General features: G+C 46.1%; 2 protein-coding genes across 2 annotated transcripts; one reads left to right on the forward strand and one right to left on the reverse strand.

The window, feature by feature from the left end:
- Positions 1-1,620: 1,620 nt before the first annotated feature.
- LOC131885008 (uncharacterized) lies at positions 1,621-10,618 on the forward strand. Its single transcript, XM_059232932.1, has 2 exons — positions 1,621-3,221; positions 7,837-10,618. Exons 1-2 carry the CDS (start codon positions 2,864-2,866, stop codon positions 8,640-8,642), a joined length of 1,164 nt encoding a protein of 387 aa, XP_059088915.1. The 5' UTR covers positions 1,621-2,863; the 3' UTR covers positions 8,643-10,618.
- A 4,567-nt stretch (positions 10,619-15,185) lies between these two features.
- On the reverse strand, positions 15,186-19,973 carry LOC131885034 (kelch-like protein 3). Its single transcript, XM_059232961.1, has 2 exons — positions 16,183-19,973; positions 15,186-15,562 (listed from the first exon to the last, which is right to left on the reverse strand). Exons 1-2 carry the CDS (start codon positions 18,068-18,070, stop codon positions 15,261-15,263), a joined length of 2,190 nt encoding a protein of 729 aa, XP_059088944.1. The 5' UTR covers positions 18,071-19,973; the 3' UTR covers positions 15,186-15,260.
- Positions 19,974-20,256: the final 283 nt, after the last annotated feature.

Genomic DNA, 20,256 nt, shown 5'->3' on the forward strand with positions numbered 1-20,256 from the left:
TCAAGAGACGACGAAGCACTCGAAATCTTCTTGGCGCTTCCAACTTCTGAAATTGACATCCAAAAGTTAATTCAATGACCGCGAGAACTCACTTCCCCAAAATCAGGGAAGAGATGAAGTCCGGAGAAAAGGCCGCCTTTAAAAGAATTTGTTCTTAAAACAGTCATCCTCTCCCTATTATTCGAAGGGCTTCTTTGCCGTCCCTAGGTGTGCCAGAATCTGTTCGAATGTGTGGCTCCCATTCCTGCTTTGTCATTTAGTGACATTGCTTTGGGGTTTCAAGTTCGAGGCTTACCTCGCATCCTGAATCAAATCAAATGTTACAGATACCAAATAAATCATTTGATCCGACGGTTTCCGGCGTACCTCCTCCTACCTATATACATTCGTGATAGTTCTCGAGTTTCAAATGGTGGAACTCCAAGCGTGAACAAATGTTATTGATGTTGAAGGTCAGAGAGTGCGACTGTGCGTGCGTCTTGTGGATCCTGTCCTCCTTTTCCATCCCATCATGGTCCCACCTGACAAGTGCCATGGTTTTGGAGCGTTCTTCAAACATCCATGGAACAACAACATCAACAACAACCTGGGCGTACAACGCAGTTGAACTCTACCAGAAGGCCGGACAAGCCGGACAAGCCGGACTTGGGAGTCCGAGAGGAAAGAGATAAATTCGCTTCACTTCAGTGCATCTTACTCTCATTCTCCCACACCTACCTATATCTTCCTAGTTGGTGGGTTCCTTGGTTGGTTCTTTCTTTCATCCATTCTGAAACCCTGTCGGGCCGGGTTTTATTCTTGATATAATGATTTCTAGTGGAAAAGGAGCAAACAAACAAGAAAGAACAGAAAAAAATTGATCCCAAGTGGATAGAGGAAATGCTTAAAAACCAATCAATGAGCCCGATTCAGTCCATGATTCAGTCCGAAGAGAGAAATCTCCACTCAAGGACTGGATGGATATCTCCGGTTGGGGCGATTTTCATGAATAAGGGGGTTGGGGGATATGACGAAAATGATGAATCGACGATCGAGTCCAGGTTGATATCTAGTGCATAAATTAAATGGTAGAGTATACTCTACCATCGCTTTCTGCTCTCCCCTGGCCCCCCCTTAGGCCATGAGCCAACGGTGGCTCATCTGCATTACAATAATAGATTTGACCTGAGATTGAGCAATTTTGTGGCAGAGGGTGGAATGCATGGATGAAAAAATCCCCCTCGCCCCTCGTCCACTCCCCACACACCCTTCTTTCTCTCTTTCGTGTTCGCCTTGCTCAGATTCCGTACAAAAAGCGAACGTACATATCGTGGGTGGAAAGCATATTGGTACAGCGGTGTTGCACTGCGACGAAACGCACGATATGAGCACTTCAAGGCACGTTGTCAAAGTCTTTGAAGACCTCTTCCAATATTCTTTCGCTCCCTCTCTCTCTCTCTTTCTCTCTTTCTCTCTCTCTTTCCCTCGCCTTGTTTTGAGTTGAAGAAGAAATATGTGTTTTATGCCCTTTGCAACATGTGTGATGATGGGCTGGCGAGTGAAGAGATGTACCCATGGATCTATGTACAGTTCGTGGGTCTCCCCTAAGAGCATAACAGGAGTAGCGAGTGTATCGCCGATTTAGGCGAAGATGATAAATTTCGCTTTTTCCTCGGCCATCGGGGCTTTGTAGTGGCCCCCGATTTAGACCGCTATTGTTTTCGACCATTTTTTATTTCTCGCTTCACAGGTACAGAGCTACCAAAACTCGAGTGTTTTGGTAGGCGAGACGTGGATGTAGTTTTGTTTCCATTGGGTTACGCATATCCTGAAATTGATCCATGTTCCCAGAAGCCTCAAGAAGCCCCAAGAAGGGAACGGGGAGACCGCCTCTGTGGATCCAACGGTAGAACGCCGGTCGAAAGTGGATCGAGTGCTGGCTGAGTGCTAGCTAGTATTGCATGTACGTAGAGTGACTTCTATGCTCTAGAACAGTATTAAGTAACCCTGAAGAGAGGTCTCGAGGGCGGAGGAAGAGGAGGAAGAAGATCCAACCACCCGGGATGAAAAGGGACGCGCCACCCACGGATCGAGAAACACCGACCGATAGACCGAGCGACCGACCGAGCGACCGACCGAACCACCGACTCACCCACACACACACACAAAACCCACCTCTTACTCTTCCACATTTTCCAAACCCAGTTCAGTGTTCAAGTAGAAGATAAAGAAGAACGGCAAGGCCTTTCAATAACACATTTGTTGTCGGGAACTTGAGTGCGTTGGACGTGGAGAGACAGTGAAGAAACAAGAATAAGAACGAGGAAGGAAAAGAGAAGGAAGGAGATCAAGGAATCGACGACCAAGACAAAAGGAACACAGGGGCCCCAATCTCCTCTTCAATTGACTACCTCCCATCCTTGTTCACAAGTCTTGGGGGAATTTTCTGTAGTACGTAAGAATGATCAAGATGATTGAAGTGATACACGGTGATCGAATGAGCTGCTGGCCTCGGATTGATGGCATTCAGGCGCAAGCGAACGGGATCCGAACAGCCGTCGCCGCCGGGAGATGAACGAAAACTCCGTGATGAATGAGCTCTGACCACAACGATCAAGGCCGATGAAATGCAAGTCATCTTACATACGTACACACACATTCAGCCTACTTCGGGTTTGTTTGCCATAATCACAAGCCAACTCTACTCAAGAAGAGAGTAGGTAACAAGGGCGGATGCCTGCTGCAATGGACAGTTCTCCTTGTTCACAAGACATGGTGCACTTGTAGCTCGACCGAAACCAAATTGTTGTTGGTGTGTTGCGTTGTCGCCAGGCCCCATCACCGAAGCAACCATCACCACCCACTTGGCATTGGCAACCCCGCCATGGGTTTCCCAAGACCTCCGTGCTCACCTGCAGCGGGTATATTAATATTGGTATTGGCTGTGGCCTCTCAGGCGGTGAAGACACCCTCGGCCTCGGCCTCAACGTCGCTTTCGATGGCCTCCTCTCTGCTCTCATTGACCTCAGATGCGGACAGTCTGTATCAGGACTCGCTGCAGATCGTTAATGACCAAGAAGAATGCAAGGTCAAAAATTTGAAGCATCAAGAAAAGATGTTTATGGCCAAACTGGATGCTCATCGTTGTCTAGTGCGAGACACAGTGGTGGCTGTTCCGGTTCCACAGGAACTCATCGTCAATTACGTCCAACCCAGTCACGTGGTGGTTCCACGCTGCACAGGTAACAACAATGAAGCAATGCTGATGATGAGAATGGAAGTAGTAACGGCATCAACCGCCACAAAAACTAAGCCTGTTTCCTGTGCCATTCTTGTGTGCCATTCTTGTGTGCCATTCTTGTGTGCCATTCTTGTGTGCCCTCCTCGTTTTCTGGTTTCCGCTCGTGCATCGTCTTTATGTCTTGTTTCCATTTGACTCGAGTTTCTTGTTCCCGATCATGCGTGGTTGTGCCTTGGCCGGGCGAAGCGGGATTTTTTCGCTTTTTCCCGGCCTTCGCGTCCCATAACATGAGAGACGTTCCAGCAGCAGATTTCTGAGCTCCTCTTTTTCTGCCAAGCTGGGTTTTTGTGGCAGCGAATACGCAAAACGTCTCCATGTCTCGATCATGCTGTCAACTCTAATCCAATGGATTTGTCATATCGGTAGAGTAGGGAAACAAAAAATTGATCTACGTACAAATTCATGACATGGACCTGGATGGAATTTCCAAGTGTATGGATATTCTCTAGACAGCCAAATTAAAGTGTGGAGGTGCAATGTATAGTGAAATCCGGAGGCAAGGCATACACATGAGGCAACTTGATATGAACGAATGGATGAATGGTTGAATGGGTGGGTGGCTGTTGGGTGAGTGAGTGAGACCCAGGTTGTGAATTCATTCCTTCTTTCTTTGGCCATGGTTGGAATAGTTGGATGGGGAGAAGGTAAATGCCTCTAGATCTATGCCATTAGTGCCCCAGTTTTGATATCAAATTAAAGTTGGAAACTTTTTCCTTTCACCGAGACCGTGAGAGACGAACGAACGAACATCTCTCCACGCGTTGTCTGATGGTAGGTGCTAGGCTTCCTACATAAGTACACGTCCAACGACGACGTTCTGAAGGAAACTATGAAGGAGAAGGAGGAAGAGGAAGAGAAAGAGGAAGAAGAGGAGGAAGAGGAGAGATGGAATGGATGCCCTTCAGTGGCGTAGTTGATGTTCGGTCTCTCCGGCCACGGAGTTGCTCGGCTCAAACTCGCTCCAAAAGTCAACTACACTTTGACACACAAGCTCGTTCCTCCAGAACTGAAAACTTCTCCACCTCGAGTTGTAGTGGAAAAATTGAAAACCCAATGGTCAAAGCTTTTGAATTTCATGATCCTCAAGATGGCATTGTTAAGAGCTGAAAGCGTAAAAAAAGAGAACGAACCAGGCTGCTGACAAGGTTGTCTTAAAAGGAAAGATATGTAGGGATTAATTGTCAATAGATAATAATAGTACTTTTTGATTCTTGATTTGGCTTGAGCGAAAGTTTAACTGAGGCATTTTTAGTATATGCTGTCATTTTTTTGGGCGGAAATGAGTACATTAGATTAAAGGCATACTGGCCGATTTTTTGGGTTTGAGTATAAACATCACTTTTGAATCAAGTTCCTGAAGAAGTGCATCTCATAGAAGCGGCATACTATGACCACAGCTTCTACATGGAGATGAAATATTTCTCCGTAGTTACATTTAAGTTCCAAAGTCGTCTGAACATGGTATTGACTGAAATGAAGTGTTACATACGTTTTCGCATTTTTATGCGAGAAAAACAACGGGCAAATATGCGAAAAAGTAACTTTAGAATCGTAATGAGTCAGGCGCGAGGAAAAGCTAATTGATTGGCGAAAATTGCGGCACTTGTTATTACAATTGAACTTGAATGGCTAAGTAGAACTTTGCAGACTGTGATGGCAAGGAGTTAGTTGCGTCAGTTGAACTTGGGGCATCGTTTTCTTTTCCAACCAACCGATTCAAGGGCTTATTCAAACCAGTTGGCAGCATTTTTGCCCGTTTCGAAATGCGACTGAAAAGAGAAAAGAAATTGCTGTGACCAGCAATAGGTGGTGGAAATGGAAATTCGTACTAATACAATTAGAAAAGGTCGAAGAAAATTGAGACTTAGCACTCGTAGCTTGTGATGAGACTTGAAGCGGCAGAGGATTGAGGTCGAAATTGTGGCAACCGTGGAGGATGAAGCCATGAAGCGAGAGGGGCAACTCGCTTGAAAGAGCCGTTCAAAAGTTCTATTTGTGATGAGAATGGGATGCAGAAATGAATCCCAACCTTCTCCATCCATCTGTGGGGCATTTGACCGGCACCTCATCCACATCAAAAAGAAGTACATGAACGAAGGAGGTGACTAACTGTACTTCAAAGGGCCCTTCCCTAAAGGCCATCATCGTTCACCCTCTTCGCTTGCTTTTGTTCTTATCCCTCTTCTTCTTCCTCTAAATCTAAACCTTCCTCTCCCTCTTCCTATTCCCATTCTTTTTCTGTTTCATGATCATAGTGCTGGTTGTGTCATCGGCGTTGCTGTTGACAGAAACGGTCCCATGGCATCCTCCTGCTCGTGCACCTCTTACTCGTGCATCTCTTGCTCTTGCTCCTGCTTCTGATCTCCTAAGCTAAGCGGCTGAAATGTACTCGCTGGTGATCTTAGGAAATATACGTGTCTCTTTCCTTTTGAACCAAGTATGGACTTTTATACAGTGGTAAGCTTAAGCTTACTTACGTACGTAGTACGTTGTTACCCTTCAATTACGCTGAAGATCCCATGCTTTGCGAAAAGGGACATTCAGTGAATGGAGGAAGAAGGATGGAGACAGCATGGCAGGAGACTATGGAGGAAAATGGTTGACTGAAAGGTTAGTACATTCAAACGTTGGGTCAACTTGCTGTGGGAGGATGGATGGGTGGGACGAACGCCTCCCCCTACGTTTGAGAAACAAATTGAAAACATTAGTAGATTAACGTCGTCTTTGAGTGCTTCCCTTTGGTGTTCGTAATGATGGGACTTACGCGTGAAAGCCAAGGAAAAAGATGAAAAAGTTGTTATCTTCAACGACCTACCGTACCTGCCTACTACGCCAACTATACGTTGAATGGATCGGAGGAGGACAAGAACGAGGAGGACGGAGGACATTTCTCCGAAAATTCGTGGAAACTCCACCGTGGGTAAATGCACACTTCGATGTAGTTCGACTACTAAGTTCAGCCAGCTATTTGCCGACTCGGTTGTGGAATACCGTACCCAATTTCATCCATTTCAAATCATGGTGTTTGTGCAATTTTGTTTTTAATCTCGAGGGGGGTCCATTTTTCCCCGCACATCCCAGCATGTCATCCTGATAGGGTTATTGCGAATTTCCGATATTATCTAAATCTTTTATGAAAGACTCGAACGACAGGCCTTTTTGATCTCCTTGGGAGCTAGGTAGGTTCGCAATCTTACATTACTGTACACAGTTCTCGTTTTAGGCGTGTTGGTCTGGCGTTGGCTGCCGGTTTAGGCCACTATGGCTGAGCCGAGTTTGGCCCAGTTTGATCTAGGTTTGGGTTCCGCTCTTCTTTATCATCTTCGTCTCCTCTTTCTTCGGCTTTTGCTTTATCCCTAGCTCGTGTGTCTTCTTCGACAACTATTGCTTCGTCTGCTTCTCCCGCTCCTCCTTCAACTACTACTTGTTCTTTTCCTTCTTCTCCTTTATCATGCTTCTAGAATCTTGAGGCTGTCTTGGTTCACTCCTTTCAATGATGTTGATCCAAGTGGATCTCAGCCAGCCCAAAGTTGACGTTTTGTAGATCGATCGAAAAGAAGATCTATTTCCAATTCTAATAAATTAATGAATGAATGAGGAGGATACACCCGAATTGAGTGAGACAAGAAAGTGGGAAGAAAAACTCCCAGCTCGACGAGTCAACGAGGCTCAAAGAAGAAAAAGAAAAAGAGGAAGAAGAGGAAAAAGAAGTAAAGAAGCAAACGCAGAGAAAGAGGCCAATTTGCCTCTTGACTCGACCTTTGAAGCTCTGACTCGAGCGAGCTTCTTCGTGCGATCTCTTTTTTCTCCCTTCGTTTTCATCTTTCTTTTCATCGAAGTCTCATGATATCTCATATCTGTCGAGTAGAACCCACAGAATGGTGCACAGGAATGGAGTGAGGAAATGGTATCAGTGGTAGTAATAGTAGTAGTAGTAGTAGTAGTAGTAGTAATATAGTACAGAGATGTGGGTACTCGCTGGATAGGTAGACACACACGAGTCTTCGCCCACCATTGGTGGCGAGGAAGAGCTATTGCTCTTAGATGTGGAATTTTGTGCACAAAAAAGTGCTCTCCTGCTTCTCATTATAGCCGGTTGGTTGGGCCTCAAGGGTTGCTCTTTCATCCACAGTTAGTTCTTTTGGAACTTTGAAATCGATGTATGAAAGAGCCCCGTTTCCACTGCCAGCTTTTGTGCACACCCATTCTTATAGAGGCAAAAGACGGAGGAGGCATGGAGAGAGAAGTCAACCACGCCACTGAAGCCGGGAGCCGGGAGCTGGGAGCCGCGAGCCGCGAGCGAGAATATGAAGGAAATGGAGTGATAATCGAGTAAAGGAAGTTCAATCACCCATGGAGATAAAAGAGTAATGGTGGCTTGAAGAACCAGTGGCGGCGGCTCCAAGCGTCAAGCTAAGAGGCCTCCTCCATCCGAGTCGGTATTCAAGTCCCAATGCCGTTGAAATTGAATTTGCATCCGCCTATCATCCATTCATTACCAATGACTAGGCATATATTTGTACTACATGTGTATGACCTTTTGTTCCTCGTTCCAGGTCTGTGCTTGGAACGCCCTGGCTGTGAGTGCCAGCCCAAGAGAAAGAAGTACACCAAAGTGGATATCATTGTGGGCACGAATAGCTCAGCCACGTTCCAGCTCTGCTCCACGGTTCAAATCGAAGAGCATCGCGGTCCTTGCCGTTGTAAATGCACCCTCACCAATTGTCATTACAACAAGGTCTTTGATGAGGACCAATGTTTGTGTCGTTGCAAAAGCGAATTTGCCAATCTCAAATCCAGTTGCATGAAGGATTTTGAACGCGAATGGGACGAGGAATCGTGCACGTGTCGTTGTCGAGCCCGGATGTGCGTGAGTGGCCACTACCAAGACCGCGCCACTTGCCAGTGCAAGCCCCTGGAAACGTCCTGTTCGGCCATTGCCACCGCCATTGACGCCGGGGCCTCGGTTCATCACCAAAACACGGGTCATTTGGCTGTGAGCCAGGCTCCTAAGTACGTGGGGCTGAGTTGCGTGGCTCTGATAGCCTTGTTCATGCTCCTGACAATGTACTACCTTATGGTCAAAAAGGGTGGCCGTCACCACCACCAAAGCCGACAGTCCCGCATCCGGGGCCGAGGAAATAGTTTCATGCGTCGAGCACCCAGCTTGGTCGGATCGTCAGCTCATCCCGATTTGCTGGTAGCTAATGGTTCCACCGAGACTGTGGTTGGAACTCTCCAAAGAGCGGCAGCGTCCTCGGGCATGGCCACTGCAGCCTATACAATCACCATCAACAGCCAATCGGCTAATAATCTGGACGAGGCCATGCTGCCCCTGACAGAGGATAAAACGCGGTTTTAAGCCTCCCTTGTCTCAATAATTGGGATTTAGATCCAAACTTCAAAAGTGGTCGAGTTCCTTGCAAATCTGTAAGAGGCCAGCTGTGATTCCCACGAAAGGCGTGGCCTTGGTTGTTGCCGCCTTCATTCTTTTAACAACATTCCTCTTTGTAGTACATGTATGTAGTTAAGCCAGAGGGTCCCCTCAAAATTCTGACGATCTGTCCTCCATTTTGCTCCGACCTTCATCACCATGTAACCACAATCAAGCCACAGCCACCACCGCGACTACCACTAAGGCTACTCCTACTGCTCTAACTGATGGTGCTTTGGCAACTACTACTGCCACTACTACCACTACTACAACTACTACTTACTTCTACTACTACCGTTACCATCCTCCATCAGAACGGCAGCAACAACAACAACAACAACAGCAATCTTCATCCAGGCGTTACCCAAGGCAAAATCTGCAAACCCAACTCCTGTTACCACCACGGATGGAAACAGCCAAAAAACGTAGTCTCTCTGACTGCCCAACTAGTGTGTGCAGTAGTTATGAGTGGCCTTGAACTAAGTTATATGCCAATTTTAGAGGGCTGAGCACATGGCAATCCCTTTTCCATTTCTGTCCTGTTCCTTGGAGAGACGGACATTCCTTTTTATGGAAAAGATGATGAGAATAAAGCAGTGAACACATCCAGCCAAATTCAACGTTAGCAAAAGAATATATGGCAGTGCTGTGGCCAGAATGGAATTACATTCATGTCCGACACCACCACTCAACTGAAAGATCTGAGCGGTTCTAGTAGGCCAAGCCTTATTGCTGTACGTGGTCTATGAACCCCAGGAATGATTTTTCTTTTCCCATATCTTCCTTCGTCTTACCAAACTTTGAAGGATCTTTAACCCGAGACCAGATCGAAATCTGGATCATCTGAATGCCTCGACTCCTTAGAGACGACGAGGGGTGTGTATACGGAATGCTGAGCGAAGTGCACACATCAAGTCCAGGTCGCTTTGTGCGAACTCATCTCCCTGAATTCAATGAAAAATCCAAGACCACGGATACATTTCAACACACATGGGCCAGCCTTGTGCTTCATCCGTTATATTCATTCCATTCTAGCTGGTTGAGAGATTCACAGATTTACATCAAAATGCAATTAATTTTTGTTCTCCCTCCACTTCCGTGCTCCATTTCACCCAACCAAGCTGCTAGCTCTGAGAGCAAGTTGAATGAGCAGCCTTTTCTTTGGCGGCCCCATACCGTTTGGGATTCTCGCGGTGGGTGGGTGAGTGCGTGCATGTATGCGGGCCAAACTCAACTATCACTGGTTTACCCCGGAAAAAGTAACCAACAAAGCTGCCGTATCCAAATCATCATCAGGATAATGATCATTATCATTATCGCCACCTGTACCACCACCACCACCACCGCCTTGAGACCTATCCACCCCTTGGACTTGTGCAGCCCCCCAAGGACCTCTGGAACTGACACAAAGTCAAAAAAAGAAGAGTTGAGATAAAAATCAAGTGGGAAGACCTACTTTTCTGCTGCTGCCAACGCAAAATGCGAGTTGACGGATCAAGAATTAAGTTAAGCAATTTTCGGGATGAGGTATCTCGCCTTCTACAACAAGGTTAACGTGCAAAGGGATTTTGACGTGAAGTGAGCTCTGTACATGAAAAGAATGGAAAGAAACAATGGGAGGAGAAGAATAAGATGGTACTAGAACACCGGCCAAGAAGAACACTGTAGGAGAAGAATGGATAGGGAAGCATGGGATTACTTCATGAAAAGTGAAGGTGTTGGTGGCGGCGAGGTTATGAATGAGTGAGTGAGTGAGTGAGTGATGTTCGGTTTTGCCATTTGACTTTTTGTTTCCGAAAATAAAGATGGAAGTCAAACGGTAGAAAACTCACTCAGATACGACATAAGCCACAAAAAGATATTGAATTTGAATTCTCAATAAACGCGTACCTTTCAACCTGTCACATACGCACTCGTCTAATTTGGTATTGAAAGCAACCGCCATCGTCTTAAGCCAAAGCATTATGCTCCCAAAGGATATCGTTGCTCCTTCTACCATTTTTCTCTCTTCTTTTTATCACTTGAGCAATCTTTTGCACATTAGTAGCGTCTCATTTCATTACGAGGCATAAACGTCTGTAGCAATTTCCCTATTTCGTCTCTGTTGGTCGGCCTTGCCATCCATACCAAAGGCCTGAGAACGCCGTTCAAAGGGAACTATCCCTATTCTGCTATACTGTATACTTCGTGGCGGTGGAAGAAGAAGAAGGAGAGAGAGAGAGGGAGGGAAGAAGAAGGAGAGAGGGAGGGAAGATCCCCTTTTGCTGATGTAGTAGTTGCTAGCACCATCAAAACGAGGGCTTCTTAGCTCGGAGAGTTTCTCTCAGCCGCTGGCTGACATTCCCTCGGAAAGGCCATCCAAATCTCTTAAGGTCTTAATCTACTTAAATCCCTATATTCCCTCTGTATTACACTACAAATAACCCTTCTTGTATCCTAAGCACCCAAAGGGCTGTCTATCTTGTTGTATCTGCCGTTTTTAGACCCCATTTTCTTCCTTCTCGCTTCCATATCCCTGATCCTTTTTATACCGTACGGCTTCTATAACTCCTTCTTTTTCGTTGTCCACGTCGTCGTCGCCATCGCCATCGCCATCGCGGTCTCTGTTCCAGGAGTAGTAATAGAAGTAGTCAGGGCCATGGTATTGGAGCCCATTGTCGGTCCAATTATTCCTAGCGTAGCCAAATTTCTGAAAAAGAATTCCAACCAAGAAAAAAACCTTTCAGTCGGACAATGACAGATTTTTATAATCAATGTTAGTGACTTGCTGGTAATAGCCCCACGATCACTATTTACGTAGATATCACATGAAAGGACAACTCATTGCGGATCGACCAATCAATCCAAAACTCGTTTCGGTCGTGAAACTCATGTTCCAGAGGTTCTTTACGTTAGAGCATATTCTGAAGGAGTTGGTTTTTGAGTTAGCTCGTTAGGACTGAAATTAGGTGGGATCGTTTGACGCACTCCAGACCCTCTGAACTTGAAACTCTTTTGAGACATGTTCCAAGCTGAGCCTAAACTTTGTCGTCCGTCTATGAATAAGCGAGTGAACAAGATTCGAGTCCAAATGAGATAGATATATCTACAAAATTTTGCCATTTGATCCAAAGATCCATGCCATTTGTCTTCTTGGTTTTAGATGACCTCTATCTTTGGTGGCATATGCTCCTCATTGAGGTTGAATTGAAATTTGGCGGAAGGCCTGCTCTTCCTTTTTGTCGCTCCAATTCCTCGAATGTCGGGCTCAAATTGAACTAAGCCCCTCTTCTATGTACTTACGTCCGTAGTGGTGGTGCTACCACCACTTGACCTCTCTCTTTGTGTGATAAAACTGAGCAATCTGTAAGGCATTAGGAGGGAAATCCCAAGCCAGACCATGGTCCATCCTCTTCTATTCTCTCGCATCTGGTTCAACATGACGTCTAAACCCTCCCTAATGTCGTCGTCATCGTTCGTTGTCGCTCGGTCCCCAAACATGCTGGGATCAGCCTGAGCCAACGCCAGGGATGAACATTTCCGAGAACGAGAAATAAAATCAAGTTCACTAAATTACCCCTAATCTCGCTCACTTGAGTTGTCCAAGTCCAAAATCTGAGCCATGCCCATGTAATATGGTGGGCCGAAATCGTCAGAGAACATCCAACATCATCGCAGCATCGTGCGAAGAAGGCTCGTTTTTTTTCGAACTTTGTGACAAACAAAAAGTTCTCCATTGTGTCTGTCCACCAACACCATTCATGAGACAAAGCACTGGTAAAATTGCTCATTTTCATCCTCCTCCCACAGAGAGCTAGCCTCAGGTTCTGACAATACCTCAAAGTCAGTCATTGATTGGTCCCAATATACGTGCTAAAATGAAGATGATTTAGATACGTGTAGTCCGCTATGCTTACATATGATACATTGAAGAGGCAATTGTTTTGGAGAAATATTTCCAGCAGTTTCAGATGGTACAGGTGAGAAAAGTACCAGTAAACGGAGAAGAACGTCGTGAAAGTTTATCTTATAAATGAAATAGTGGCTTAGTATGGCACTGGTGCCACATCATGGAGTACTCAGAAGAAGGCCAAGAGGAACAAGAAGACCTAGGAAGAGAAGCAGGAGCAGGATGAGAGGAGAACATTCCATCTTGAAGTTAGAAGTGGAAAGAAAGTTGGTCTATCAGGACTCACCCAAAACGGCGACTATTGTGTTTGCACACTCATACCCTAGTAAAAGAAGGCTGCTGTACCTATCAGGACTCACCCAAAACGGCGACTATTGTGTTTGCACACTCATACCCTAGTAAAAGAAGGAGTATATAGAACGAATGGTATTAGTAGTAGTAGTAGTTGTTGTTGTTGTTGCTGTTGTTGTTGTTGCTGTTGTTGTTGTACGTGTAGAAGTGTGGACATTGCTCGACTGCTCAGAAGGACGACGTTTTGAAGAACTGTTGAAGAGGGAGTTTTGGTGGAGTTGAGGATCAAAATACTTAAGCATGATGATGGCTGTATGTGGGAGAGGGAGGGGGGGAGGGGGAGGGAGGAGATAGATAGATAGTGAGAACAATTCCCCGTTTTGAGATCCCTCTTTGTCTGAGAGGGGACGATATCATTAGGAGAGCATGCTCAAGGCCGTTTGTTTGACCGGAAGAAGAGAGCGTAAGAGTGAGAGACATTGAATGTGCCCAGTCACCTTAAAGGAAGAAAAGTTCACCTCTGGCCTCACTGAAAATGACAAAGTTAGTTAAAAACCTTCCATGAAAGGTGATTTCGAGTGTCGACCTTGTTCAATTAACGATCAAATTGGAGCCAAATTGGAGCTCTAACGAGACCTTGAGTTCCACTCCACTTTTCTGTGTTCCTAGGTACTCTCTCAGCTAGCGTTCCCTTTTGACAAGCTTTTTTTTACTTACCAACAAAATCTTGGATGTGAGGGTTGCGTCATCCATGCAACTGAAAACCGCCACCGAATTTTTCCGTTCGGGTTTGCAAATTTGATTTACGATCCGCCAAGGGCTTTAAATCTAGTGTCAAGTCTGTCAGAATCTTCTTTTCGCATCATAAATTTTCTGACCTCATACAATTATTGTTGGCACCTTCTTCCTTGATCCCCGTCCCGTTTGGGTCTGGTCGCATTCGGCAGAGAGATGCTGATCTGGCATTTTCAGCATCCATTTGAGGTCTTCCTGAATTCAGTTCAGCTCGTGGACTACTCGGCCATCTTTTACAGACTTTCCATATTCCGACCACTATGATGGGTCGACCCATGGTGTCAGTTGTCACCGTTGGGCTCATAAAATACCCAAGGTATGGGTGTGGAAGGAAACAAGTCCGTTGTCGAACACGATCCCCCTCCTCCCGACATGGCGACCGACAGGCATTAAGAAGAGGAACGAACAAGACTCACCCGCTAAAGAAAAGAAAGAGGAGAAGAAGACGAAGAAGACGAAGAAGACGAAGAAGAGAAGCCAAGCAGTGAAAATTCTTAGTGGGTACATGCAGGGTTTTTTAGAGCTCCCAAGAAGAATCATCGCTACTATATGTTGGCAAGTGGTACCCACATCCTCACCCACTCCCCCCCACACATACGCACACACACACACACAGCACTGCTAAGAAATCAGTTTTTCTCCTTCGAGAAGGCCTCTTTTTGGAGCAAATGATCAATTGGGATTAGTTTGTGGTGGCTTTAAAGGAAGATGAATGGCAAGAAAAACAGCTCAGAATATATTCAGAAACGGATTGCTGGTGGGTGGCTGACTGGCTGGCCTTGATTTGAGAAGTCCACGATCTGATTATAAAAAGACATGGTCTTGCTTTCGCTTGGGGCCAAATGGGACCTTGCGTTTTACTTTCAAGGAACTACGTGGGATCTTAGGTTTTGTATTTACGTCAACAAAACGAAGTGTGTGCTCACCTGATCGATGCAACGGGTGTGTGGTCTTTATTTTTCATACAAGTTATGACTTGAATGGATTCACGCCTTGACAATAAACTGGATGGATGGATAATGGCAAAAAGCTATAAACAACGTACATCGAATGCAGTTTAGAATGTAAAAGGCCGCTGACGACTGCCTTTGTCTATTTGAGATTGTTTTTTTCCCTTGGGAGGAAACTATTATGAAATAATCCCTTAGGGAACTTTCAACGAAGAGTCGATCATAGCCTTCTTTTGCTCGACATGACTTTCGATAGGGTCATTGGTGCTGGATCTCTCTCGCTAGCTCTTCTTCTCTGACTCGAGCAAAAAAGTTGGACGTTCGACACACCCGACTCCAGCCAACCATTCAACCAACACCCCACCCACTTACCCACCCGTACTGCATGCACCGACTGAATCTATGGGCACGTATGTTGTACAGTACCTACAAAATCCCTTGACCACCCAACTCTCAGTTTCTCGTCTCCTTGCTTTCATGACGCTTACGTGGATCCTAAGCATTCATCAAACAATTTCACGCCTTGTGCAGGGAGGAATTCAAAAGCCCGGAATTGTACTGTTTTTATTCGATTTTTTGGACGACCACACGTAAATCGCCCTCGGAGGAGCGGGTTCGTTCTCAGGAGTAGCCATCTTGTCGCGAGAGTTTTCTTGGTTGGGTCGACCTCGTCCTTGATGAGGAGCTGGTGTCTCGGCTTTGTTTCCGTCCATTGTCTCGATGATGTCCAGCCCCTGATACGTTTTGTCCCATAGTTTCAATAAGACTAAAACGTTTGCTTCGGGCTTGTGGGTTCCTTTGGGACGATGTCGATGAGTTTGTTCGTAAGAGTGGGACACTCTGATTTGATTCCTCTTCTCTTTCTTCGTGCTCATTCTTCATCATTCTTAAGGGCTTCTCGACAAGACAGCAACTGACCCAGCCTAGAAAACAGTTTGAGCATAAAATGAAGCACTCGCATTTATTTAAATGCGTCATTGCTAATTCATACAATACAAGATTGTCGCTGCGAATGATGACAGAGGGAAAGCTATTTGACTAATAGCTTTCCATAAAAGGAGGAGACCTTGCATTGTGTTGGTGGGATGCTTCAGTGCTACTCGTGGCATTGTTTTCCCTCAAACTGGTCCCAATTGCAAATCATATTACGTATTTTATCTCGAGGACCTTAAAATAGGTTCATTCTTATTCCATCATAAGTCTCTAACAATACTTGGAATCGATTTCGTGTAGATCGATTGAAATTGAAAAGGTTTTTGGAATTCAAAAAGACTAGTAGTCAGCCATTTCGTTCTGACACGCAGCACTTTATAGTAACAAAAAAATTTCGATTTTGGAGCCAATTTGTAACGTTCATCTGGTGAGCATTTAACTTTGAAGATAAGCAATTCATGGGCAAATATCTCCATCAAAACATTAGAATGGTCCGAGCCATATAATCTATGATTGACATCGCTCATCCGTAATGCCTACCGTTTGTCCCTACCATGTGTACAAGTACGACTTGCTCGTTACGGAGGAAGAGCACCGAATTAGAACTCACCGCAAGTGTCCCTCATTGGATGAGGGAACTTTTTCCATTGGTCTTGGAAGACATCGTAGACCTCCACGGATTTGAGATCCTCACTCTCACCCATTCCACCCACCGCATAGATCTTGCCTTTATGTCGAACCACACCTGGACTTCTTCGACCGACTTGCATGGAATTGATCTCCGTCCATGTGTCTGTAGTGGGGTCATAGCGCTCCGCAGATTTGAGATATTTGTTCTCGAGATTGTTAAATCCCCCCACAGCGTACAGTTCGCCATCGAGAGAAACCAGAGCCAGAGAATCTCGTTTTGACAAAGTGTTGGCAATGGTCCTCCATTTCCGTGTCCTTGAGTCGTACACCTCGGCCGTGGACACTGTTTCAGTTAGGCACCCGCCCACCACAAACAGATCCCCTGCGTGTCTGGGATCATCCGGCTCGTGGAGGAGAGCTGAAGCCAAGTAGCTTCGTCCCACATCCATGGAACTACCCATGATCCATTTCGCAGCGCTGATACTGTTACTGGTGGTGGTAGTGTTGGTGTTGGTGTTGGAGGACGATCCAGGCGAAGAAGAGCAACTCTGGAGGATTTCCATCTCATTGAGTCCAGGGCCAAAGTCCCGGCTGGCTTTGGCCGATCCACCCGTCACATAAATCCGCTCATCATCTGAGGTAACGCCATGGGCTACTCGATATTGCAAAAGACTGGGAAACTCGACGGCCCACTGAGTTGTTTCCACATCGAATTGATCGACCGTCTTCATTTGGACACCTCCCAGCGTGTATATCTTGCCATCTAAATAGCACATTTCCGCGCCAAACGTATCCGCCGTGGGCTTATTCGTGAGGGGGGCCCAAGTGAGCGTCTCAAAATCAAAGCATTCAATCAGTTGGCCTGCATAGGGGAGGGCGGCCAAAAGCTTGGGCCAACGGTTCGGTTTTTTGCCACGGACAGGATCCTTCCAAAATTCCAGTTTTTGTTCGTAGCCCAGCTCTTGGTATTGAAGAGCCTCATAAACAAGATTGATGCAACGCTCCTCGTAGGAAATGTAAGGATCCTTGAGCGCGTTGATCAAGGTCTCTCTGCTTTTGACAAGTGGCCACTGGACCTCTTGGAGCAGGGTGTAAAGATGAATGTAACGTTCGCTCTCATATTGAACCCATTCCAAAACAGCTTCTAAGGTCTTTTCTTCTCGGGGCACGGCCAGCCTTTCTCCCGCTAGGATCCGCTTGAACTGGTGGTGCGAGGTGAGTTGATAGATTTGGGTCAACTTCATGAGGGAATCAAAGTGTAATTGAATAAAGTGGAGGAGCTTCTTGGCCAGTTTCCGCCATGCTGGCTTGCCATCCGCCACTATGAAGCGTTTGACACAATTCGAAATGGACACGTTGGACGCGAGAAAGGTGAAGCACTGCTTGTCCACAGACTCGATCGCCAGCAAGTCAGATGCCTCCATCAAATGCTTGACGTTGTGCTCGGCAATCTGCAAATTGCCAGAATAGAAGAACTCCACGAGTGTGGCCATTGTGGCGTGACTGATTTGCGTGAGTGGTTCTCCCGTGGAGGATGTCGGAATGGAACCATCACTACTACCACTACCACTACCACTACCACCACCACCACCACCATCACAGCCACCACTAACATTGGAGGCATTTGATTGGACGTTGCCCTCATCAGGCTCCTGATCCCGGTCCCTTGAGAGGGGATCCAAACCGAGATCACGTTTCAAGACCACTGTGTCCTGTTCGCTGTCAAGTTGGCCGAAAACTCTAGCAAAATATTTGGAATGTAAAACGAGGAGTTGTTCACTTACGACGATTTCCCGCCCTTGGACCACCAACTCAATGTCCCAATCGTCGTCCTCATGAACGTATCCATTTCCAGCCAGAGGACCCATTATTTCTCTGTTTGGACGTTTTGGACCGTCGTGACCTTCAATGTTTCATTATCAATGCTTTGTTAGGCAAGGCTGGTCTTGTTGGTTCAAAAAATAATCTACCCGTTCTCGGGCTCACGCTCACAGTGGTTTCAGTCGGTCAGTCTTCGGTCTTCGATCTTCGGTCTTCGGTCTCTTTCTCTCTGTCTTTCTCTCTTCCTCTCTCTAACACTCTCATACACATTACCGTGAGGCTGAGAGCTTAGAACTAAATACGGCTGACCGTGGTGGTTATCTTTTGGTTAGTTCTGCACTGGTCGTGACGTTGACAAGGATTCTCATTCATACCCGCAAGTGGGAGGGAGAGGCCAGGCTTGATTTGTCGCTACCGAAACCAGCCAATGTTTTTTAGCGGACAACAATGCTGTGCTTGGGCAGGTGGTGCCCACTAAGATTGATCTGCTTCTTCTACAATTAATCATTGAAGGCAAATTGGAATGCTTGGACTCAGTTCAAGCTGAAATATGTTCTTGTAGTTGCTGTCCTCAGTGCATTCCACGCGAGGAATCTGATCCCCTTGAGAACGGACCCAATCCAAAGTCACTGGTCCTCTTCATCTTCTTTTACTTTTCTTCTTTGCCTTCGTTACGGTAGCCCCCAAGCAATTCTTGGTTTCTGCCACTGGGATGGTTCAATGAGGACCAAGTCCGTCCGAGCGTTTCCGTAGGTTCTTTCTTGGGAGCGTTGGGCCCTTACTGTTGACTGCTTGTAGAGCCTTTACTCAACAAGAACAAGACAAGTACACAGACGAGGACGGTGAGAAAGAAGGCTCTGATTGAGTGGCTCCTTGCTTAGCTTGATGGTGGTGGTGGTGGTGGTGGTGGTTGCAGTTGTGTATGGCTATGTGTGTGGGGGAATGGGTGATATTGGGATGGCCGAACCGTGGATGATAGTGGTGCCGATGGCCTTCTTGTCTATATCAAGTAGTGGTAATTCTTTATGCACACATACACAGAGACACACACCACCGGATGAAAGAAGGACGGACCACTACGTTCCAGTCCTTGTCGTTGTACGTAATATTCCAAGGCAAACAAAAGGATTTCTTCTTCCAGTGTGGGTGCTTCCAAGCGCAGTTCCTTCCAAATCTCGGTGGATCTCGGGTCTCTGAATGTGTGTGTTTCTATGTAGTGGCGTAGCAAGAACTTGATCGAGTTCTGGTCTTGAGCAATAAATAGAGCGAAGCGAAGGGACCAAGAAATGATCACATTTTCATCGCCATACAATAAACACATACAGTATTCGATGCCAAGGAGAGGAGGGCCTCCACGGTGAAGCCAAATATTTTGGGGAGAGATTCATTCGCTTGTTGGAATTGCTCTATTTAGCATCAGCTCATAATTACCCAGCACAATAAAAAGAGCTAAGCCGGCAATCAAAGTTACACTCGTTTCTCTCTCTTCGTCTCCTCTTATCCCTCGCCTCAAAAAGACACAAACCTCGCCCTACACACCGAAGAACAGGACTCGTTTGCCGAACTACCTCGATTTGATCTGGCCGATTTTGCACACCCTCTTGCACACTTCACCGTTTCAGCACCTGCTGTGAAATGCCCTCAGTACGTACGTTGGTAGGTAGGCCTACTCATTCGTCACTCATCTTTGTTTTCGGCGAGCAGCCAGCATTCCTTGTCCCATTCGAGTGTTCCTTTCTTTTTCTGTCACCTCAGGGTCGGGGTCAACACTATCGCCCTCATCGTCATCATAACACCACCACCACCACCACCACCACCACCACCAACAACAACAACAACAACAGCAATAACAATAACAACAAGGCGGACAAGCTTAAACGGGACTCTCATGGATGAATGTCATGCAGTCCAAGTAAGCCGCAAATCACAAGGAGAAGAAAGCATTGAGCATTAGCATCCCACTCCTGGGAGTACAGAACAACAATTCAGTTCAGTACTAGTAGTTTTTGTAGTAGTATGTAGTAGAAGTAGAAGCGGTAGAATTAGTAGTACTTAGTACTTGCTTTTGATCGTACCATCAAGACGAGCAAGTCGAATTCTTTCACGGGGTAAATGATCACTACTTACTTATTGTTCAGCGGTTACACTCATGCCTCTAATATCGGAGTAAGCCAGCCAAGCAGAGTAGAGAAGGGAAGACAAGCTTCATTTTTAGCCACGAGGACTTGGACAC

This window comes from Tigriopus californicus, chromosome 1 (genome assembly GCF_007210705.1).
Source record: "Tigriopus californicus strain San Diego chromosome 1, Tcal_SD_v2.1, whole genome shotgun sequence".
Lineage (NCBI taxonomy): Eukaryota > Metazoa > Arthropoda > Copepoda > Harpacticoida > Harpacticidae > Tigriopus > Tigriopus californicus.

What these genes read in the sequence shown, in the direction of transcription:
- LOC131885008 (XM_059232932.1), top strand. Translation starts at nt 2,864, where the DNA reads ATGGGTTTCCCAAGACCTCCGTGCTCACCTGCAGCGGGTATATTAATA. An exon ending in GGTGGTTCCACGCTGCACAG is followed by an intron (nt 3,222 to 7,836) that starts GTAACAACAATG and finishes TCCTCGTTCCAG; the next exon opens with GTCTGTGCTTGGAACGCCCT.
- LOC131885034 (XM_059232961.1), bottom strand. Translation starts at nt 18,070, where the DNA reads ATGGGTCCTCTGGCTGGAAATGGATACGTTCATGAGGACGACGATTGG. An exon ending in TCCAATGAGGGACACTTGCG is followed by an intron (nt 15,563 to 16,182) that starts GTGAGTTCTAAT and finishes ACTGTTTTCTAG; the next exon opens with GCTGGGTCAGTTGCTGTCTT.